The 22,638-nt window shown below is 51.0% G+C and overlaps 1 protein-coding gene and 1 long non-coding RNA gene across 12 annotated transcripts in view; one reads left to right on the top strand and one right to left on the bottom strand.

The window, feature by feature from the left end:
• The window catches only part of WIZ (WIZ zinc finger), a 42,269-nt gene extending 21,521 nt beyond the window's left edge, over positions 1 to 20,748 (top strand). For 2 of the 11 annotated variants that reach the window (XM_072601168.1, XM_072601169.1), the window contains 10 exons: positions 242 to 2,742; positions 3,492 to 3,854; positions 10,338 to 10,508; positions 10,912 to 11,445; positions 13,103 to 13,501; positions 14,429 to 14,971; positions 15,582 to 16,097; positions 16,818 to 17,240; positions 17,800 to 17,992; positions 19,320 to 20,748. In XM_072601168.1, coding sequence (XP_072457269.1) covers positions 242 to 2,742; positions 3,492 to 3,854; positions 10,338 to 10,508; positions 10,912 to 11,445; positions 13,103 to 13,501; positions 14,429 to 14,971; positions 15,582 to 16,097; positions 16,818 to 17,240; positions 17,800 to 17,992; positions 19,320 to 19,476 — 5,800 coding nt within the window. In that variant the 3' untranslated portion in view covers positions 19,477 to 20,748. Of the gene's footprint in view, positions 1 to 241; positions 2,743 to 3,064; positions 3,855 to 8,025; positions 8,330 to 10,337; positions 10,509 to 10,911; positions 11,446 to 13,102; positions 13,502 to 14,428; positions 14,972 to 15,581; positions 16,098 to 16,817; positions 17,241 to 17,799; positions 17,993 to 19,319 lie in introns of those variants that run through there. The other 9 variants (XM_072601172.1, XM_072601170.1, XM_072601171.1 and 6 more) reach the window with 9 other exon arrangements.
• On the bottom strand, positions 1,138 to 7,786 carry LOC140499576 (uncharacterized). The gene is made up of 2 exons (XR_011965486.1): positions 6,950 to 7,786; positions 1,138 to 1,338 (listed from the first exon to the last, which is right to left on the bottom strand). It is a non-coding gene; the product is annotated as an uncharacterized lncRNA (long non-coding RNA).
• Positions 20,749 to 22,638: the final 1,890 nt, after the last annotated feature.

Raw genomic sequence — 22,638 nt, 5'->3', positions numbered from 1 at the left:
ACTCCATTCTGCTACTTACTATGTGAGCTTGGACAAGTCATTGTCCTCTCTGGACCTCAATTTTTCCTCATCTGGAAAATGAAGAGGTTGAACTAGATGATCTCTAAGATTTCTTCCACTTCTAAATCTTCTTATCCCTTCTTAGCTCCCCTCATCCCCCTTCCCCGATCCACTAGGGCAGCTCTTAGCCTTGCTGACCTTACACTGGATCAGCTCCTAACCTGTTGGTGATTCTTTGCAGCTCCCGGGATGGAGGTGGTGCAGAATTCCCTCTGGGTTCACCACCGCTGCTGCTCCTGGGTCGGTTCCCCAGCCCTTCGGATGGGAGGGGCAGCCGGGCACCGTGGGAACGCCCTCTCTGTGTGGACAGAGGGGCCGATGTCAGGGAGGAAAGCACTTTAGAAAGGCCGTCCAGCTCCAGGGAGGCTGGGGCCCCGTTCTGTTCCCAGGAGGCCTCCTTTGTCAGCGAGTCCAAAGCTGTACATACTGTGAAAACTCACACTGAATTGGGAGGGGGGCCGGAGCTTCGAGGAGCTCCTGAGATTGCGGCTGAGTCCCCTGTTCCCTTGGGGTCCTGGGAGGACAGGCACCCCACTTCTGAACCAAAGCCCCTTGACACTTTCCACAGAGAGCACTTATCGAAGAACAAGAAGGGCATCCTGAGGTTTGATTGGTTCTCAGACCCTGATGAGCATGCCCACTATAGGGAAAAAGGCCAAGGACTTGACAGTGGGGTCGGGCACTCAATGCGGGTCCAGACCCTTGGAGAGGTGGCTCCCCCACTGGCCCTTCCAGATTTCAGGAAAAGCTCTGCTCCTGGGTTAGGCAAGATCAGAACCCTGGAGGCAGCAGTGGTCACGGAGAGGAAGGGGCTGGTGGCAGACCCAGAAGTGTCTGAGAGGAGCCCTCTTCCTGAGCCCCACCCTGAATGGGTCCTGCCCAGGCCAGGCCTTCAGGCTGGTCCCGAATTGGCCATCAGTAAACAGACATGGACAGTGAATGAAGAAGACTCAGTGGAACGGCTGTCCCTAGAGCCCCCACCCTGTGGCCCCTATGACATTGAAATGAGGCCCTACTTCTGTAACTTGGTAGAGGAGGCTGACAAGGAATCACTGGGGCAGGAGGAAGACCCTGCTGTTTACACTTGTATTGAGTGTAGCATTTATTTCAAAAAGAAGGAGCATCTCCTGGATCACATGATGCAGCACAGCCGAGGCCCCGGGCAGGACCCTGGAGGTGATTCCCAAGGGGGACAGGGACAGTTCTCCTGCAGCGAATGTGGCTGGGCATTTGGGGACCCTGGCGCTCTGGAGCAGCATCGCCGGCTCCACCAGGAATCTAGGGAGAAAATTATTGAGGAAATTCAGAAATTGAATGAATTCCCAGATGAAGGACGAGATGCTCGACTCCAGTGCCCCAAATGTGTGTTTGGCACCAATTCTTCCAAGATCTTTGTGCAGCATGCCAAGATGCATGTCAGGGAGAGGAGGGACCAAGGGGCCAAGAGCCTGGGCCTCTCTGGCCACTCAGGAGGTGAGGCCCAGGACAGTCCTGGCCACCTTGCCTACAAACACTTCAGACCCAATGAGCCACCAATAGCCCAGGGACCATCCCTAGGGCTAGGAAAGGGCCTCCACAGTTGTATCCTCTGTGGTTTCCCAGCACCTAATGAGAATGTTTTGAAAGAACATGTGAAGTATGCCCACTCTCACCAACCCTGGGGGGGAGATGTTGAAGCTTTTGAGGATCCAACCAGCCAGCCTGGAACCAGCCATGACACCTACAGCTCTGCTCGGCTAGCCCGAATGCCAGATGTGGACTATTTTGGCAAAGCAGACCGGCTATTTGCTCCAGCATGGCAGGAAGGCTCTGCTCATTATGATCCCACCCCTACCTTTGCCCTAGGACACCACCGGCTAGACAGGAGTGGTCGGGTAAAGAAGGGCTTTCCCACTGCTAGTTTCCATTCAAGAAAGATGCTTCCATATGGTTCCACCCATAAGACCTTGGGAATGTTGCCATTCTCCTCGGCCAAAGTTTATAACCCCTATACCTTGCATCCTAGGAAAAAAAAAAGTATGGCCCACCTGAAGGATCTGGAGAGTGATATGGGTCAAGACTTCCTCACTGGGTGGGAGGAGCTCAGGCCCTTGGGGTCATATACCAGTGACATGGGGAGCATGGAGGAGGAGATGTCTTTAACCACTGAGATAGACTTTCCCCAGAACCGAAGCTTTAACCCTTTCACCATCCCCCAGCCTGCCTTGGAGCTCAAGAGGACTTTTCGAGATGCCTTGCAGAAGGCTGAGTCCTCAGAGCCACAGCAGCACCAGCTTCGGAAGATGGTCCCCATCGTCCTTGTGGAAGAGATGAATCTGCAGCCACCCCGGGGAGCTTTTCAAGCCCAAGGTCGGCTGACAAAGACCCAAGGGGTCACCTCTTCCACAGAACTGATGCTGGATGGGCCTATTCCACTGGATTTGTTGCTGCTGGATCCCCCGCTTGAAGGGCCCTTGGGAATTGACGACCTCTTTGACTCAGACTCCCCCATGCTAAAGAACGAGGAGAGGAAGTGCCCTTACTGCCCAGACAGGTTTCACAATGGGATCGGCCTGGCTAACCATGTTCGGGGCCACTTGAACCGTGTAGGGGTGAGCTACAATGTCCGGCACTTCATCTCTGCAGAGGAAGTGAAAGCAATCGAGCAAAAGTTCTCCTTCCAAAAGAAGAAGAAAAAAGGTAGTATGTAATCAATTTGAGAGTCTCCCAATCTAAAACAAGTACACAAAAACAAAAGTGGGATTGATTGGCACCCTCCCCTCCATGGAGATAGGTATGTACATGCTGTCCAACTGGGGATGTGGCCCCACTCCAAGGCATGGGCCTGGATTTGGCTCCAGACCTGGACAAAAGGCCACATGGTGATGCAGGAAACATCCAAGCCTCATCACTCAGAAGGAAGGGGACAGGGAGGGAGATTGGGCAGAGCAGACTTTCCATGTCTCATGTGCTGAGCCCCACTCCCCTGCAACAGAACTAAGAACTGGACAGGACCCCAGATAAAGAAGGAGTGAGGGGAATCTGCCGTTGGGTATCATGGGCAGGAGTAACCAAGGAGCATCTTACTTGCTGGGTTATCCATGACCGCTCCAATAAGAAGGAAGGCTTGAGAAAAGATTTGAAAGGGGATGAAGGGAGAAGTATTGGCAGGGGGACTCAGCCAGTCCACCTGGAACCAGCCATGATGCCTACAGCCCTACTCAGCTGGCCCGGTTTCCCAGCAGGAACTATTTGGGCAGGGGTGGGGCAAAGGAGGGTACAAAGGACTAGAAGGACAAGGGGACATGGGGAGTGTGCACAGCTGAGTTCAGGGAAGAGGTGCCATCAGGGGCAGAGTGGGAGGCAGACAGAGGCTACGTCGTTGGTCCCCAGATGCAGTTCAGGGATAGGAGACCCATGTCTGACTGACCATCCTACTCTTCTCTCCACAGTTGCCAACTTTGACCCCAGCACATTCAGCTTGATGCGCTGTGAGTTTTGTGGAGCAGGCTTTGACACCCGAGCAGGTCTTTCCAGCCATGCCCGGGCTCACCTTCGAGACTTTGGCATCACCAACTGGGAGCTCACCATTTCACCTATCAACATTCTCAAGGAGCTGCTGGCGGCATCGGCGGAGCGCCCTATGTTGGTAGCCCCAGGCCCAGGGGAGCCCGGGTCCCCAGGCTGTGAGCGGGAGATGCTGGGCTTTGGCCCACCCAGCTTGATGACTATGTCTGAGTGCAGAGGGCGGGGCTCACCACTCTCTCCATTCCCCCAAGCCTGGGGCGATGAGTTGGGGCCAATCTACCGAGATGGTAAGAGAAACCTGGGGTTCTTCATACAGCAAGATCTGTGACTCTTGCCTGGTCCATGGGGAGAGGGGAGGGACCCTAAGCTCTTTGACTCTAAGAGGTTCCTGACTAGTTTGTAGTCTGGAGCAGGTGACTTCATGAAGTACAGGAGGCACAGGTCTAGAGGAGAGACACCCTGGAAGGCTGAGACTAGATTTTAGGAGTTTAGGTCCCTTCCCTAATTGTAATAACTCCCACATTTGCAAAGAGCTTTTTCTTACACTTGATCCCATAAGGTCTCTTCTCCAGATTATGTCTATTGTATAAACATCCTTAAATGCAGATGGCATTGGACAGGGAGTCCTTGTGTGTTCAGCCCTGAATTTGATACTGTTGGGGAGCCAGTAGGGGATATAGTCCTTCCCATTTACTTTGGTTGGAGATTTGTAACACAATTGGAGGCCAAGACAAGGTTGGTTGTGGTCATAAGCAGTTAAGACTAGGACCAATATCATAGGATGACCAGACTGTTGATCATGGAACTTACCTTTTCGGCCATCTACTCATTTTATATGTAAAAAATTCAGGGCCAGAGAAGTTAAACAGATCATCCAGGGGTTGCACAGATGGTTATTAGCAAGGCCAGTATGCAGACCAAGGTCTTTGGATCCCAGACCTTTTCCACTGTACTGTACCATGTACTGTACATGCATATGCATGTGGGCCATGGGAGTCCAGGAATCTTCACAGAGGGGTGAACTAGGACTCAAAGTTTAGGTAGGTTATGGATAAGGTGAAGAGAGACTGTGGAGAGCCTTGAATGCCCCTGACGTGATCAGCTGGATCTTAGGTGATTAGGCCAGTTGCCTGGGGAAGGTGGGTTGAAGGGGGAAAGGCTGGAGACAGAGAACTATGAAGAGGCTGTTGGATTAATCTGTGTGAGGTGATGAGGGTGCAGACTAGGTTGGGGATAGTGGGGATCTTTAAAAAAAAAAAAAAGGAAAGCATCCCTGAACCCAGCAGGGCTGTTTACAACAGAGATGCCTGGAATGGGAGGCCTACTTTAGGATTTGTTTTGGAGGGGGCTGGAAAAGGGTATTGATGAATTCAGAAGACCCTATATGAGGTTACTGTCTGCTCCTCTAACATGCCAAGGTGACCCTTCTTGCCTTAACCTCGATGGAGATGGTATCTCTCAAGGTTTCCCAGCAGGATTCTGAGGTATCTGCAGGGGTCTCAATAATCTCTAGGCCCTCTTCTCTCTAGAGATAATCAGTAGGCCTGATCAGGCCATTCCAAACCCCCTTGTTTGTGGTGGTGCCCAGGCTACTTCTCCTTTGGCTTTGGGGTATGCTTGGTTGTTGATCTGGGAAGTCTAGTCTTCTCACCAAACCCTGGGATAAAACCTACCCTAGCTTGGAAACTAGATGAGGAATCACAAAGATGTTTTCCACAACTCCTAGCACTAAAGCTACCCAAGTCCTGTGACCCCTCACTAAAGATTTTAACCTCTAGGGGACAGAGCTAGAAGCTGCTTCTTCCACATGTGGCCTTGCTCTCTCTGAGCCCTGGATATCTAGTTTGGCCTGTGGGTCAGTCAGCTATTTAGCACCTACTATGTGCCAGGCACTGTGCTAAACACTAGGGATACAAAGAAAGCCTAACAAACAAAACCAGTTTGGGCTCTTAGAGCTTTCAGTATAATGGGGCCATCATTCTGTAGCTGTCCTTGGTTCATGCATGGAAGATGGAAGTGAGTAGTGTCCCAGGGGAGCCCCTGGAGGTGAGAGGAGGGGGCAGAACTGCCCTGTAGAGCAGAGGTTCTTAACAGTTTTTGTGTTAGGGACCCCTGTGGCAGTCTGAAGTCTATGGATGGATCCCTTCTCAGAATGTTTGTTGCTAACCTCCCTAAGTAAAGGAAATGCCAAGTTTCAGTTACAGGTTAGTGAAAACCAAGATTTTTTTTTCCTTCTCAAGTTCATGATAGATCCCAGATTAAGAAGTCTGTTCTCAAACCACCTGAGTACCTGACTGCCCAGCGCCACCTGCTGATCCTGGAATAACTGTTTGAATTCTTGCCTTGCCTAGGGAGTTGACTAAAGGGCTATAGGATATCACAGTATTTTAGAACTGGATCTTGAAAACCATCAAGTCCAGTGCCTTGGCTTGATAGTGCAGGAAGCTAAGGCCCGGATAGGGGAAGTGATTTTCCCAGGATTCACAGGTGGTGGTGGCTGAGCTAGGATCAGAATGCAGACCTCTGACTCCACTTCTACTGCCCAACCATGAACTGATTTGAGGTCTTAGCCTCTTCCCTGTGGAGTTATTGGAATTACCCCTCATCTAGCAGAACCTAGAGAATCAGTCTCTGTGCTTCAGGTGCCCCTAAGCAGAGCTGTGACATTTTTTCTAGTGAATCAGTTTCCCCCTTTCTCCCTTGACAAGACAGAATTTCCAGAGCTTGGGTTCTGATCTTGGCCCTCATCTGAACTACAATCTCAGTTTGTCCTCCCATACCCAGAGTTGCCAGGCTTATTAGAACTGGTCAGGAGCTTAAGTTGATTGTTAGTCTTGGGTCTTGACACTCAGGGGCAGGCTGGTATCTCATTTTTTGGAGACTTGTGATCCTTCCCTTGAGATCATCATGCCAGTTTTCTTTGGTGGTGCTGGTAGATTGGATGGGGTGTCTGTTCTCAAAGGCCTGTGCCCCAGTTCTTCCCACCACTCTGTATGTCTTCCTTCCTCTGTGGACATTGTCTCCCTAAGCCAAGGGATGGTTGCAACTCCCCCTGGCTGAGAGCCTTGTCTTTACTGCCAACTTCCAGGGAAGCCAGCTCACTCTGGGGCTGCAGGCTTCCTTCCTGTTACATCGTCTTCTCTCAATGAAGAGAGGGTGCATGGCTTCCCAGAGCACCATGAGGCTACTTTGGGAGACTGATCGTAGGGTGCAGGGAGAATTTGGAGCCTGACTTTTAGAGTTGTTCTTGTTGGCCTTCAAAGGCAGAACTAGAAGCATTCAGTGAAAGTTGTAGAGAGGCAGAAAGAAGCAAAGTGAGAGGAAAAAAAATACCAACAAACTTTCCAACAATGAGAACAATTCAAAAGTGGATGCAGGCTACCTTTGGCCATAGTGTGTGCTCCTTAACTGGTGAAGGTCCTGGGGCAGAGGCTGGATGATCCCTGTTGGGGTTCTTGTAGAAGGGATTTCTAATCAGGGGTGAGTTGGACCTAGATCCAACTCAGGTTCTGTGATTCTGTGCAGGACATGCCCTCTCCCCACTGCCTCTCTTCTTAGAGATTGCACAGGTGCCTCAGGAAGCTGGGGCGGAATTATGGTAGGATCTGTTAGTGCAGGACTTCCCTTTGTGGACGGCTTGGACTCGCCAGGACAGCCTTCAAATTCTGAGACTGAGAGGGATCTGGGAGAGCATCCAGCTTGGGGTCCTTAACGGGAGCCCCGGGAACTTCTTTTAACAAGTTTTTTTTAAATAGTCACATCTCCATATAGTTGTTTTCCTTTGTAAGGCCAAGTATGTTACTTCGCATTTTATTCTGAGAAAGGGTGCACAGGTTTTAACAAAACTGTGAAAGGGGTCCCTGGCGCACGCAGTTCTAGGCCCCTTATTTTTCTATATTTTACTTATATTTACCCGGGGCGAAATTAAAGTGCTCGGGGATGGGACTGGAGGCGGGCGGGCGTCTTCTGCTCTCCCGGGGATGATTCCAGCCTCGGCTGCGCTGTACGGGTCACATACATCATCTCAAAGGCTTTGGACTTGGCGTCCCAGAGGCCCTGGGTTCAAATCTAGCTCCATCCAGCCTCCTGCCCTTGTGACTTCTCTGTCGGTGGAAGAAGGGGGAGGTGGCCCGAGTTGACTTGAATTCTCAGAAGGCTCTTCCCTCTGGTGCTGGGCTGGGAGGACCCGCGTCTTCGAGGCTGGGGTAGAGCCGACTGGGGGGAAGGGAAGGGAAGGGAAGGGAGAGGAAAGAGAAGGGGAGCGGCCCATGGGCGCTTGCTTGCTCCTGGCTGGCGGCTAGCTCGGTGCTCGTTCTCTCGGGCCTGAGCTGCTCCGCGGGTTCCTCCCGCCCCTAGCTTCGGGTGTCCAGGCGGTGGGGCGGGGCCGAGGAGAGAGGAGGGAGGAGGCCGGTAGTCACTCGGCGCTCGGCTGCTCCCGCCTGGGGCGGCCGCCCCGCGTGCGCCGGACCCAAGATGGCCGCCTCCACCGCCCAGTGCCGAGTGACAAAAGCGGACGGGAGGGCGGCGGCGGCGGCGGGGCCGCGCGGGGGGGCCCGGGAGCGCGCGCCCGCGGGGGGGCCGCCCCCGTCCCTCTCCCCGTCCCCCTCCCCGTCCCCCCCGCCTACGCCGCCGCCGCCGCTGCTCCCGCCGCCGCTGCCGCCACTGCCGCCGCCGCCGCCGCCGCCGCCGAGGGACGGGCCCGAGCCGGGGCCGGGAGCTGGAGCAGGAGCAGGCCCGGGCCCGGGCCCGGGGGCCGCACCGGGTGAGGAGGCCGCGCTGCGCCGTGCCTCGTGGGGACCCCGGGCACGAGCCCGAGCCGAGGCTGGCCCCGCGGGCCGCTCCTTCCGGCAAGGCCTGGGCGGCCGCGAGGCCCGGCTGGAACAGAGGCGAGCGGCCCGGGATGGGGGTGGGGATGGGGGGAGCAGCCTGGCGAGCCCCCCGCTCTGTCAGTGTCCGGGCAGGGCCTGCGGAGGAGGTCTGGATCTCAGCCTGCAAGGGCTCTTGCGATGGCCCAGCCTAGGCACCTCGTCCTACAGGGGGGAAACTGAGACCCACAGCCCAAGAGGGGCTTCCCTCCTCTGTTCTATTTCCCTTCCTGGCCTTGCCGTTTCTGCCTCGATGATGGGAGGAGAGTGGTCAGACCGCAGCTTTCCTCCTCGCCTCGGTCCCAGTTTCCTGATCAGCAAAATGGGGGAGACTGGCCTGGGTGGCTTCTGAATCCCTTCCGCGCCCCAGAGCTCTTCAGCCCCGGGCCTGAGCAACCCCACTGTGCTTTGGGGATCCTCAGTTTCCTCCACAGTAAAACCCGAGGGTCCGACTGACCTGGGATCGGGCTGCCCACCTCCCTCTGGGCTGGGCCACCCCCTCACCCTGCATGTCTCTGCCTGCCCCCAGTGGTGAGACGGTGCCCGGATGGGAGGGAGAAGGGCGGCTGCGAGCGTGCAAGCCCTGGCTTCCGAGGCCGGCTCTGCCCTTTGCTACCTTTGTAGTCTTGGGCAAGTCCCTTTTTGTCTGTGGGCCTTTCATCAGCTCATCCTTAAAGGGTTGGAAGGTTTGGCTCTGAGGCTCTTTTCAGCCCTAAAGCCCTACTTAGTGTAACTAAGGCTGAACTCGTTCTCCCTGGACTCTGCTGTAGACGGTGTGTCCCAGCTTTCCTAGCAAATATCCCTAGAAGGACTTCCTTGTGGCCTTCCCTGTCTACTGATGAGATTGTTTGCCAACTTTTCCCAACAGATCTAATTAATATTAAAGAAGTCCCTTATTTACCCAGGGCTGCCTTCCTACCTCCTGGCCCCAGCTCACCTGAGGAACCCCATTGTCATGCTTCTGTCGAAAAGGCGTTAGAAGTAGGCCTTTATAGGTGAAATGGAACCAGGGAACAGTCACAGCAGGAAAGGTCCAATCAGAAGATGTAGGATTGTAGGATTTTAGGATCAGAGCTGAGATCGAACCTAGAGCACATCTAATCTAATCACAGTGACTTTGGATAAATCACTCAGTTCACATGGCTTCAGTTTTCTCATTGGCACAATGAGAGGGTTAGGCAAGATACTATGATCTGTGAACCCTTCCAGCTCTGAATCATAAAGATTTAAGTGCCTAAGGTCACACAGATAGTAAGTAGAAGAGAAAAGACATATATATAGCTTCTCTAACTCCAAATTCAGTGCTATTTACATCCTGATGTTCAGCCGGGCAAGTTATACAGAAGTTGGCTAGAGAGGAATGAACTTAAAACTTGGTTTGGCTATGATCAGTTTGGTGCTTTGCAGCTGTTAGCCACTCTGCATGTTTGACTTTGTGTAAACTTACTACAGCTTGAAAAGAACATAGGAAATGAAAAGTTCTCCCATTTTTCTTTGGGTAAAAGCTTAATTGGTAAGGGTACTGGACAGCTTGGCTTCTTCAGGCTTAGAGGTTTCCATTGGGTTTTAGCCAGCTGCTCACCAGTCCCAAGTCCCTGCCTTTGTTGATTCCAGAGTATTTGGGGCAGACTAAGATTGTAGGGAGATAGGATGAAGAGATCCAGGCCTCTGAGTCCAGAACTGGGACTGGCAGGAAAACCAAGTTACATCTACCTTGGGTTTATCTACCAGGGATACGGTGAGTATCATATGTGGGCCCTACAGGAAAAGCATAGGTGTTCTGTTCTGGGTAACACTTGGTTACTGGTTATCTTCTTTGTTAGACTGGTGTGTTTAATGTTCCTTCATCCTCTTGACTATTTAGTCTAAATATATTTATGTCTCTTTCCCTCTTAATATCCCCAGTTTTGGCCTCTGAGGAAGAAGAGATGGTGGCTGTGGAGCTGGCCTCACCCCCGCTCCCCAAAAAGAGTGCTCTTCCACCTGGGCATCTAGAGCAGACCACCAGCAGGTTGGGTAACAAGATGTCTCCAGAGATCCCCCATGGGAGCAAACAAGAGCTCCCAGATCTTAAGGGTGAGTTTCTTCCTCATCTGAGGAAGGTATTGGAGATTGTCCACTCCTTCTGTCCCCCACATATGTATTTTGCTAGTGAGGGTGTTTTAGAGGTTGTTAGAGTGATTTACTTTGGTAAATTCTCACTGGGGATCAGTCATCTAGGGATTTCATTATGAGGCCACCAGCCCTCTGCTTAGGAATTCTCCACTTTACCAATCAGAGGGGTTGGTATCTAGCTCAAGAATTCACTTCTGTAGCACCTCTGGAGCTAGTTAATTGGTCATCTCCTCCACCATCCCCATGTAAAGATGACCACTCTCCTGAGGCCAGGCCTCAAAGGTGCCACCTCAAGTGTGTCTCTTCCCAGCCTGACCTCATGTGCCTGCCTGTTCTATGTCTGTGTCTCTTTCTTGATTTCCAGCTCAGAATCTGACAACATGTGAGGTGTGTGGTGCTTGTTTTGAGACCCGAAAAGGCCTTTCCAGCCATGCGCGCTCCCACCTGCGGCAGCTAGGTGTGGCTGAGTCTGAAAGTAGCGGAGCCCCCATCGACCTGCTGTATGAGCTGATGAAACAGAAAGGAAAACCCGACAGCAACCCCTTGCCCCCACCCCTGGCCAAGAAATCCAGCTCCCCAAAGGAGGCAGCTGCTGCCTCTCCCCGCCCAGGCCTGCTGACCCTCAGCAAGGCAGTTGACAGAGCCCCTGATCCCCCCATCAACAAGGCCATCAAGTCACCCCCTGGCTTCTCATCTAAGGGCCTTTCCCACCCACCAGGCTCCCCTCTCCTCAAGAAGGTGCCGCCTGCCTTGTCGGGGTCCCCCCCACCCAAGAACCCTGAGGACAAGAGCCCCAAGCTGCCCCTGAGCCCCCTGTCAGGCTCCCCGAAGGCGCAGTGGCCCCAGCCAGAGGATGAGGGGCCCCTGAACCTCAGTGAGTTGGGATTTTTTAAGCTGGGTAAGGTCAAGGAAGTTTGGGAGGTGGGACTGTTGGGAGAAAGGGATTGGTGGTGGGGAGGGGGATGATATGTGGCTGCTAGGAGGGCAGATTTAAGACAGCAAGACTGGCACTTCTTCCCCCTAGAGGGAGTTTCAGCTTGAGCACTTGGAGCTCTGGTTAGCCTGTGCATCTCTCTGTGATTGAGGGATAGGATGGAGCAGCTTGTCTGGTGGTACCATAGGTCCCACTTGTTCTCATCCCCCACTGCTTTTCTTTGCTGCCAGCCACCCAGGCTGCAGCTGCTGAGTGGGGCCATCTCTCTCACATTTCTGATCTTCCCCTGGGCCTGAGACCTGGGAGGCAGATATTCAGACATTCAGGTATCCCTCCTCCTGGACTCTGTCAGTTGAGCCATCCCAGTTCTGTAGCCTGGCTTCTCATTGTGCATCAGCTTGGTCTTTTTTCCCTTGGTGACAAAAGAAGCTCCAGGTCTGTGTGGGTTTAGCCAGGGCTCCTCTTATTCTGCCCGTAGCCCAGTTTTACCACAGTGATGCTGCTGACCTTAGGGGGCCCATGAACTCTACTTGTAGAAAGAGTCAGGGCAGCTCTTCCTTCTCATGGGCCTCTCTGCTGGCCTTCCCATGTCTCTGAAGAACCTTTGCTGGGGCTTTGTGCTCCATGACAGACCTCTTCTTTGGAGAGTTGTCTACAACCTCTTGAGTTGGTTGATCTCTCAAAGAAGAGCCACTGGGTCTGACTCCCTGTGGGGCCCCAGGCAGCTCTTGCTGAACCCTGCTAAGTCCCCTGTCACAGCTTTACTTCTACTTGAGTGTAATCAGGGAATGCGTAGTTGCTCTACCTAAGAAGCATCCTTTGTGAGGGTAGGACAGCAGAGCCAACTGAAGACTTGCTATTTGCTTTCCCCATTGAAGAACCAAACCTAGTCTAAGAGATCAGTCAAATACCTCCAGCTCTGTCTCCTTTACCCTGGCCTGTCACCTGTCTGGTTCTGCCTCCTCAACTCCTCAAATACAGTTGCTTTACAACCATTCCATTCCCATGGGTGCATGGGGTTCCCTCTGTCAGCTATTATGCTTGGCTATATGCCACTCACCAGGTCTGGGCTCTTGGCTTTGACCCAAGCAGCACACCCTGCCATGCATGGCATCCCATGACTGGAGCCCTGGGCCCGGGGTCCAAGTTTGTATGGACATGGTGAGGGTCTCAACAGTATCACACCCTTCAGACTTCCATTCAAATGAGCTACTGCCCCTCACTCTGAAATCATGGAGCTTTTGTCTTCATATTCTTGATGTACACAGTTGGATTTCTCCCCTCTTCCCCCCCTCCAGGGGGGGATTGTCCCTGGGATTTCCAAGGGAAGGAGAAGTAAAAAAAAAAAATGCCCTTCAGAAATGAATCTTTGGTTAAAATCTCTAGTCCTGAGTGTCTCCTGCAGACAAGGAACCAACCAGATTCTCTAGCTTTTACTATTTTTTTGCCAGGAACTCTGGCATAAGTGACTGAAAAAAACTCAGTCTTCTGGACCTTCCACTGCTGTGGCTCCCCAGGGCCTGGCTGGGGTGGGAACAATAGTTTCCCTTTCCCTGTGGGACCAGCAAAAATGGTCCCAGGGGAGCGGGCATGGTGACCCCCATATGTTTTGTCTCCGCAGCTTTAGATAGTGATTCGGGCAGAGAGCTTGATTGCCAGTTGTGCGGGGCCTGGTTTGAGACCAGAAAGGGCCTGTCCAGTCACGCCAGAGCCCACCTGCGCCACCTGGGGGTGAGCGACCCGGATGCCAAGGGATCCCCCATAGACGTGCTTCACGAGCTCATCAAGAGCGACGGCTTCCAGACCCGCCTCCCAGCAGAGCGGGAGGTGCTGGCAGAGCCCGGGCGGTCTGGCCTTTCAGTCCTCCGGCCCTCGGCCACGGCTCTCTCACTGCTCTCCCCCCCGCCCGCCAAGAAGCCCAAACCGAGGGCGTCGGGTGAGGCCAGCCTTCGGGGGAAGCAGGATCTCTCTGCCAGCATATTCTGGGCCTCAGACGTGGAGCTGTCTCCTCTCAATCTCTGTAGGTTCTCTCTTCCACTGTCTCTTCTCCCCTCCAGTCCCTGCCTCCCCCTTGGGGGTCCAGGGAAACTTTTATCACTTCCCATTTAAGGGAAGGGAACAGGAAGGTCCATCATATGGCAGGGCTTTTCTTTGCCTAGGGGTCTGGGTTGTGATTGACTAGGAGGCTATTAACTATCCATGACCCTAATTGCCTGCCTCCTCTGGGAGGGGACACCATGTTTATGGGGAGTCTCCTGGGAGGGAAACCCTCTGTTGGGTCTCCATTGAGGGAGCCATTCCTGTCTTTGGGGTTTTCCCTGCTCAGGTTCTTATCTTTGCCTTCTGTGGCCATTCTTTGCCTTCTGAAGTCCCGAAGGGCCCTATGATCATATGGAGGGCGGTGTGGGCAGTTGTATCCTCTACTTTAGAGGTCTCTTCCAGTGACAGCACTAGCTGCTCATTCAGGACCAACCACATTTTAGGGAGTTTGGTCACCACGGAGGAATCTGAGTCTCCAAAACGAGCAACTTGAAGGCCACTGGCAAAGTCTGATGAGACAGAGCCGCAAAGCTCTAACGGCCTTCCTCCTTTACTCCAGGGGCCATCCTCCAGCCCCACTGAAAAATGGGGAGATAGGTGGAGATCACAGGAACTGTCTTGCAGGGGTAGCTTACTTCAAGTGCCTTCCTATGGGGAGCATCTCTCATCCCCTTCTCCTCCTGAATCCCTATTCTGTCTGTCCCTCCCAGCTTCCTGTCACCCTATTCAGGTAGCTTTCTGTGACCCTTTAATGTTACAGTCCTGAATTAGCTAACTGATCTCCTTATCCTTGGTTAGCTAGGAGCATCTGGTGAAGGGAGGGAGGGACAGTGTGTGGTTAGGATTTTGGTGATCAACTCCAGCCACTGTTCCCAGTAACCTTTCATCTTCTCTCCTCTTCCTGCAGCATCAGGCCCAGAGCCAGTCAGGGACATCCGTTGTGAGTTTTGTGGTGAGTTCTTTGAGAATCGCAAAGGCCTGTCAAGCCACGCACGCTCCCACCTGCGGCAGATGGGAGTAACAGAGTGGTATGTCAACGGATCACCCATTGACACTCTGCGAGAAATCCTAAAGCGCCGGACCCAGCCTCGGGCTGGAGGACCTCCCAACCCAACCTTGACAGGCCCAAAAGGACTGGCCAAGGCAATGGGTGGAGGCCCTGGTGGCTCCCTAGAGGCCCGAAGTGCTTCAGAGCTGCATGTATCTCCCCCACCCAAGAAGCTGCAGTCATCTAGTAGTCCTCTGGGCCACTCACCAACCACCTCTCCACCCCCAACTGCTCGGAAGATGTTCCCTGGTCTGCCACCTCCCTCCCTCCAGAAGAAACTGAAGCCTGACCAGATGCGGATGGAGATCAAACGGGAGATGTTGGCTGGAAGCCTGCATAGTGAAGGCCACCCATCTGATGGACCCTGGTCACCTCGTGAGGACATGGCACCCCTGAATTTGTGTAAGTTATTCCCTAAGTGATTGGAGAGGGAGATAGGAATAGAAGAAACTAGTCAAGTCCAAGGCAGATAGGGACACATAGAAATCTGGGACCCTGCTAGGGATTGGACTGGAAGGTGCCCACCTTCTTGATGGCCAGGAGAGCCAAGGCAGTGAAGAGGAGGACCCTTTCCCTGTTTAGGTGGATCTGCTAAGTTAATGCTTTCTAAATCTGGCTCCCATTGACCCAGGGCCCCATGGGAGTTACTAATTGAGTGTGATTATGGTAAGCACTAGAAGTCACTAGACAAGGGAGTGGACATACTTTGTCCTACACTTTCCTTAACTAGAATCTGTTCAGGCCCTTTGGGAGTGCTTGACCTGTAAAGGGCAGGAAACAACCAAGTTTATGTCCAAGACTCAGGGAGTTGAAGTCAGACACTGAAGGGAGAAGAGGTCTGTTTTGGGGAATGTACTGGATTAGAGCAAGCCCCTCGGAACTCTTCTAGAACAACCACCAGCCTATCAAGAGGTCAAGACCTAGATAAGTGGAACGTGGCTTTTGTACCGTTAGGTGTGCTTGGTACCCCATACGTTTGAAAGTTTCCCACATCTTCCCTCTTTCTTTGCAGCTTCCCGGGCAGAGCCAATCCGGGACATCCGCTGTGAGTTCTGTGGTGAGTTCTTCGAGAACCGCAAGGGCCTGTCAAGCCATGCGCGCTCACACCTGCGGCAGATGGGGGTGACCGAGTGGTCAGTTAATGGTTCACCCATTGACACTCTTCGAGAGATCCTGAAGAAGAAGGCCAAACCGTGTCTTATTAAGAAAGAACCTGTTGCAGGCGAACTGTCCTCACCTCTGGGTGAGGATGGGCCCAAATCCCCTGGGAAGGTGCTTCAGGCCCTGTCTCTGACCCCATTGCCTGGTCGTCCCGGCAAACCTGGGCCTGGCTCTGCCAACATACCCCGAGAGATGAGCCTCTCACCTCTTGCCACCAAACCATCTGCTGGATTCCTCACCCCCATGGCGGCGAAGAGGCCGCTGCCCGAAGACCGACTTCTCTCTGGGGAGATGAAGCCTAAGACCTATATACAGACAGAGCTGCCCTTCAAGACTAAGACCATTCATGACAAAAGCTCACACACTTGTAAGTTTGAAGTTGGTGGGGTTGAATGGGAAGTGGAAATTTGTATGATTTGGCTTTTGGTCACCTATCCAACCTCTGATTCCTTGTTGCCCAAAGGTCAGGGTGGGTGGATTGTCTTCACAGGTGGTGAGACCCTTGGAGTTTGGGGAGTAAGGGCTAGGTATCCAAACCCCTAGTTCATCTCTCCACCTGCCTTGTGGCAGTCCTTCTTTCTGACCTGTGTACCTATCCCTGGTTCTTCTGGAATGGGAGTATCTGTCATCAGGCCTCAGAGGGGTCTGGGGAACCAGTGGTTGAACTAGTGCCTGTTAGAAGGTATCTCAGCAGAGATACTTTCTAGGTCACAGCTACAAAAAGGGCCTAAATATGGTGCAAGGTGGTTGTGGGGCTTTCCTTGAGTCCAGAGTCATTGGAACACTCTTGTTTTCTTTAGGTCTATGCCGTTCTCTTACAGTCCCTTCTTACTTCCTTCTCATAGCTAACAAATGCTTTAAGGATGGCCAAATCCTCCTTCTTTATTTCCTAACACTTCTGTGAGGCAGGTACTATAAGTAGAGCTGTCTTCATTTTATAGAGGACAAAACAAACTCACATAAATCAGTTACATTGTCCTTGGTCCCACAGCTAGCAGGGGTTAGAGGCAGGAGTCAAACCCAGGTGACTCTGGACTTTTTTTAAGTGGCCCCACATGCTCATCATCCCCTCTTTTTCTGCCCACAGCCAGCGAGGCCTGTTGTGAGCTGTGTGGCCTCTATTTTGAGAATCGTAAGGCACTGGCCAGCCACGCTCGGGCTCACCTGCGACAGTTTGGAGTGACAGAGTGGTGTGTGAATGGCTCTCCAATCGAGACCCTAAGTGAGTGGATCAAGCACAGACCCCAAAAGGTGGGGGCCTACCGCAGCTACATCCAGGGCGGCCGGCCCTTCACCAAGAAATTCCGTAACTCAGGCCATGGGCGAGATGGGGACAAGCGAGTGCCTCTCACCTTGGCTCCCAGCGGCCTCACCCTGGTGAACAAGAACCTGGGGGGTGAACTGGGACCTGGGGAAGCTGGCCGGACTGGAGATGGCGGGGCACGACCCCTGGCATCCTCACCTCTGGCTTTGGTGAAGGCAGAAGAGCACCAGCGTCAGAATATCAATAGTGAGTGTTGAGTTTTGATTAGCAGGGTTAGGGGAAAGGAGGCTTCTTCACTCCTAGATCCTTTCATCATCGTGCAATGCTTCATCCCCTTGCATCCCCAGCTGCTATTTTGGGGTGGGACTGGAATCTAAAAAGTTGGAGAGATGGGTATGGGGGAAGGCTCACTGAAACATGGACATGACAAAACCTGTTTGAGCTAGCCTCCCATTTCTTCCTCTATCTAAAAATTCAGATCTTTTCTTACGTTAGCATGGAGATCTCCTGTTACAGGGAGTCAATACCAAAATGACTTGGGAGTTGGGGTACCTTTCTTCCCTTTCTCTTAAGTGCAGAGCTTTTTTCCTAGGACCTGGAGCTCTTATCTTTCCATTAATTTCGAGGTTCCCAAATCTGATCTTCTGTTTTCTTTTCCCCATTTTTTAGCAGTCTGGTTTGGGAGTTTGTATGCATGTATATGTGCTTGCATGCATGTGTATAGGGTGTGGGGAGGTATTGGAGCAGTGCAGATCACAGGCCTGCCTTGCTTGTCTGATGTTGGTATCATCCCTCTCCTGGGTAGAGTTTGAGCGCAGACAAGCCCGACCTCTGGATACAACCTCGTCTCGGGGTGAGGAAGCCAGTGACTTTCAGCAGAAGCTTGAAGCAGTGCGACAGCCACCTCCCAGAGTAAGGCCTGTCCCCTCACTGGTCCCCCGCCCTCCTCAGACATCTTTGGTGAAGTTTGTGGGCAACATCTATACTCTGAAGTGCAGGTATGTTCCTCTGGGAACATTGGATTTTGGGGCAGGGAGGGCTGGTGGGGAGAATTCCTTGGAGCATCTAGCTCTCAACTGTTAGGGTATGGGTGGAGTTACAGACATAAGGACAACCACACACCTAACGTGGTCATGTGTACTCTGCCTGTCTGCATACTTTCTTGCCTTTGTTTTTCTAGGCCTCTGGGCAAGGAGTCCCAGTGCCATCCCAACTCTGACTTTTTTAGTTCTGTGCTGTAGACATCAATGGGGAACCAGTTGGGGATTCTTAGGGGTAGAGTCATTAATGCCCAGATGGGTCCATCTGTCAGGTGTTTCTGTGATAGATGAGGAAATTCTGCAAATCTACATGCATGGGAACCTTCTAGGTCAAAAACAGGTTCAGAAATGCCTCTTCAATAACTAATCACTCCTGTTCCTGCCTAGAAACCATTAGCTAGTGTTCCCTTAGGAGTCTTGTTCCTTGGGCTTAAAGTGAGTCCTCAATTCTGGTCAGTTCTCCATAGGAATTATACCTTCCTAATTTGTGTAATTAGCTCTTGTGTGACAAGGCTAATATTTGAATGAGTGTGAGCAATTTCTCTCATGTCCTGTGTATCTAGTCTTTCATTTTTCTATACCAGAGGCTCTTAACTTGCTGTCCATGAACGTGTTTTTATTATTATTTTTTAAAACCTTGTTATTTTCATTTCCAAATTCTCTCCTTCCTTCACCCTCTCCCCCACTTAATAAGAAGGCAAGAAATATGCTATCTATTATATACATAGTAGATATGAAGTCATGCAAAACATATTCCTGCCTTAATCGTGTTGGAGGGAACAGAGGAAGAAAAATAAAGAATGTGAAAAAAATATGCTTCACTCAATTCAGAGTTCATCAGTTCACTGTCTGGATATGGATAGCATTTTTCATGAGTCCTTTGGAATTAATTGCATGAACTTATTTTCTTTTTAAATTTATAATTCTTTTACCATAATTAGTTCCCTTTGTAATACTGTATATAATTTTTTGTGTGTGCACTTAAAAGCATGATTATAAAATGGGGGATTATTGGTTCTACCACATTGCCAAAGTAACACAATAGACCTAGCCCATATTTTAGGATAATTCTGGTACAGTAGCTCAGTCTCAGGTTAATAGAAAGGCAGCAGAGGGGCCAACTTCAGGCAGGTATGACCATTGACCTTCAGAGCCCTGAATGGGGTGTGGGGTATGCCATATGTGCAGGTCTGAGGCAGGTGTGTGGGGAGGGCCCAGGTTTTCCTACCTTTCTGAGTTTTAGGTTTTGGGGCCCCTCCCTGAGTAATCGGGTTCTCTTCCATAGGTTCTGCGAAGTGGAGTTCCAGGGTCCCCTCTCCATCCAGGAGGAGTGGGTACGGCATCTCCAGAGGCACATCTTGGAAATGAACTTCTCCAAAGCAGAGCCCCGGCCAGTGGAGCCTGAGGCCCCCGAGGCACAGACAGTGGCAGAGGCTCAGTAATGGGAGGCAGTGTGAAGCATTCCAGAGCCACCTCTCTTCCTCTCTCTCTGTTGGTTTCACCCTTTCTCTCTTCACCAACCTCCTCTGCTCCATTTCCAAAGGAGCAAGTCACAACCTCAACACTCAGGCCCAGGTCCAGGCCCTGGTGCCCTCAGCGTGAACACTACAGATGACGATGAGTTGTTTTCCTAGCCTTTCCTTCCTCCCTTCCTTTTTCTCTTCCTTGGGCTTGGAAACTACCCCAACCAGGGTGTGATAGTGCAAAGAGGACATTTCTCCCCACAGGTTTTAGGGCAAAACTCATACCCGTGAGTATTTGAGTCTTGCTTATGCCAGGAGGGAGAGAGGTGACTTGCTTCTTTCTGTCTGTGGCCAAGCAGAGTAGAAATCTGCAGAGAGCCATGGAGAAAAGTTCCTCTGTTGGGACCCTGAGGGCTGGAGCCAGAACAAGGCAGTCAGTCTCCACTTGATAAATTGTGTGTAGAATCCCAAAGCCCCTGTCTGTTTGCTGCCTCAGGAACCAGGTGGTTAATAACCACACAGTTCCTCTTTTGCCCCAGGTTGGCTGCATGATAGTCCTCACTACTTCTGACCTCTCCCCAAACCCCCAGACACAACCCACCCTCCACACACTCCCAGGGCATCTTGTTTCATGGGGGAATCTGCCCTTCCCTACCTTCCTCCCTTCTTCCTTCCTTTTTTCCCCTCTCTGTCTTACTAGATGCCCAATCAAATGAGTGCATCATTCCCACGGTGCTTGCTCCAGGGCCCTCTGGCTCCTGGTGTCGGGTCAGCGTTGGCCTCAGGCCTTTCATGATGCCCAGGCTGGGGAGCACTGACAGCCTCCTATGCCACGGAAATCCCTGGTCGCCCTCCCAACTCCCAAGCAGTCTGAGGCCCTGAGAGGAGTTTTCCCTGAGAAGAATTAAACTCAGAGCTGACAGCTTTCTCCTGCCAAGTCATGTCCCCAAAGATCAGTAGGGGGTACTTTAGAAGCCCCCTCCCCTTCCCCCCACTCTGGGATGGGGCTCTGTTTTTCCCCCATCTCATCTCTTCTTTCACTATTGCTTTTTATGTATAGCTTCCTAGACCTTCCACTTTTTTAAACTAGTTTTGTGTAGAAAATAAGGAACATTGATTTTTATTTTGGAGTCCTGGGCCAAGTAAAACCAGGCGGCAATTGACCTTTTAACTTTTTTCAGTGGCCACATTCTGGTTATTAATGTACCTAGAAGTATGTAAATTAGATTAAATTTCTCTTCTGGAAACACATCTGGGTAGCTGGAGGAGTGTGTGCGCGTGTGTGTGTATGTGTGTTTTTCTATAGGGGTGAAAAAAAAAAAGAAATATACCAAGGTCCTTTGTAAGCTAGTGAGCCTTCACTTGGTCTGAGTGTGGACAAGGAAGAAGCCCTCAGTGCTTGGGAATTGTGGCTGAGGATCTTTCCTAGAAACTAGTTAGAATTGGACCCAGGCCCCTGGGGGTCGTAGGACTCAAGTGCTAGGGCTCACTGGAGGCATGAAGGAGCTGTTGTAGTTTTCTGAGTAATGAGGAGCAAAGCCCAGAGGGTTTCTGTGCCATAGAAATGCCATTATGTTGGCAGAAGGGATCTGGCCAGTGGGCAAGAGAGCTGTGATCAAGTCACATGGAAGAAGGAAACACCCCCCCTTCCCCAGGGGGTTTATTGGAGTCTGAAGCCTAGTGCTGAGAATGAAGTTAGAATTTTTGACTCAATAAAAGGAAAACATTTTCTAACAATTAAAATTATGCAGCAATGGATGGAAATGGAAAGAAGTAACAAGCCCGCCATCCCCAGAGGTGAGAAAAGCCTGCATCCCTGCATAGTGGAAGGAACCCTGGATTTGGAACCCAGCCCTGCTGCCTGTTTCCAATGTGACCTTGGGCAAGTTACAGTCCTACTTTAGACCTCAGTTTCTAATCTTTATTAGCACTGTACTTGGCACTTAGTAAGCCCTAAATAAAAGTTTTTCATTCATATGTAAAATGAATGGGACTGCTTGGTCTCAAAGGCCCTTTCCTGCCCTAGATTCTGTTGTCTTCCATATGGTGTCAGGTGTCTTGGAGGGGGAGGGGTTGTCTTCTGAGCTCCATTCCTCTTGGAATGATCCTAGATGAACTGCTTAGATTCTCTTCCCCTGGTAGAACTGGGAATATTTTTAACCCCTTGTTAGCTCTCTTCTTCACCTTACTCCTTTGACTGCCTCGCCCAAAATACAAGAAATACCATGCAGGGGCAGGTTATTGGGGTGGATTTGGAAGTCTGGTATTGGTGCCAAGGGATGGCTTATTGTGGTTATCTGTTATATCTGTCACCTCAAAATAACTTCCTTTGGTATCCCACTAAGGACCTATGACTATGTAGTTTTTAAAGCCTAATTTTACTTTTTCCTGCCTATGTAGTTTTTCAGGATAACATTCTCTCCTATTGGGTTTCTTAATCCTAAAACGGTTTTCCTTCATTAATTATGCTATGACTTTTAGTGTTCATGAATTTGATGAAAAAAGCCAGTCTTCACCCTAGGAAAAAAATTAATTTGCTCACAACAAATAAGGTATTTACTTGGTGCTCTCAGAAATTCAGGCAATTATGTGTGATGCTCCAAACTCCATCTAGTTACTGCATATGGCTCTCAGGATGTAAACCCCTGAGTGGTATATTCTTGAACACTGACAATACAGATTATCCTTCTTTATTTGTGAGAGATTTATTTATAGGACCTAAGGAATAGTGTAATTTAAATTCTGGCAAGTAGAGGAAAGTTTTCTTGAGTTTTAGGACTAAACTACAATGTGTCTTGTCCTAATGGGCACATTACTACAAAGGGATAAAATAAATGGCCTTTGGGCTATTCGAACAGGGCTTATACACTAATTTTCTTGATGAATTGCCATCTACCTTGACCATTTGGAATCTTAAATAAACTGTCTTAAATGTATAACCATCATTTGTTTAATCGAATTAGGAAGGTTTTCTATTAAAGATTCTAGCATTTATTATTAATTCTAGCATTTATTAATCATATGTGCCAGGTGTGGAAAAATAAAAATAAAACAGCTCCTGCTTTCAAGGAGCTCACAGTTTAATTGGGTAGGAAAACAATAGCGCTTTTTAAGATTTGCAAAGTGTGTACAATTATCTCT

This window comes from Notamacropus eugenii, chromosome 4 (genome assembly GCF_028372415.1).
Source record: "Notamacropus eugenii isolate mMacEug1 chromosome 4, mMacEug1.pri_v2, whole genome shotgun sequence".
NCBI classification, from domain to species: Eukaryota; Metazoa; Chordata; class Mammalia; order Diprotodontia; family Macropodidae; genus Notamacropus; species Notamacropus eugenii.
The sequence above is the reverse complement of the archived record's forward strand: the minus strand, read 5'-3'. Positions and strand labels throughout refer to the sequence as shown.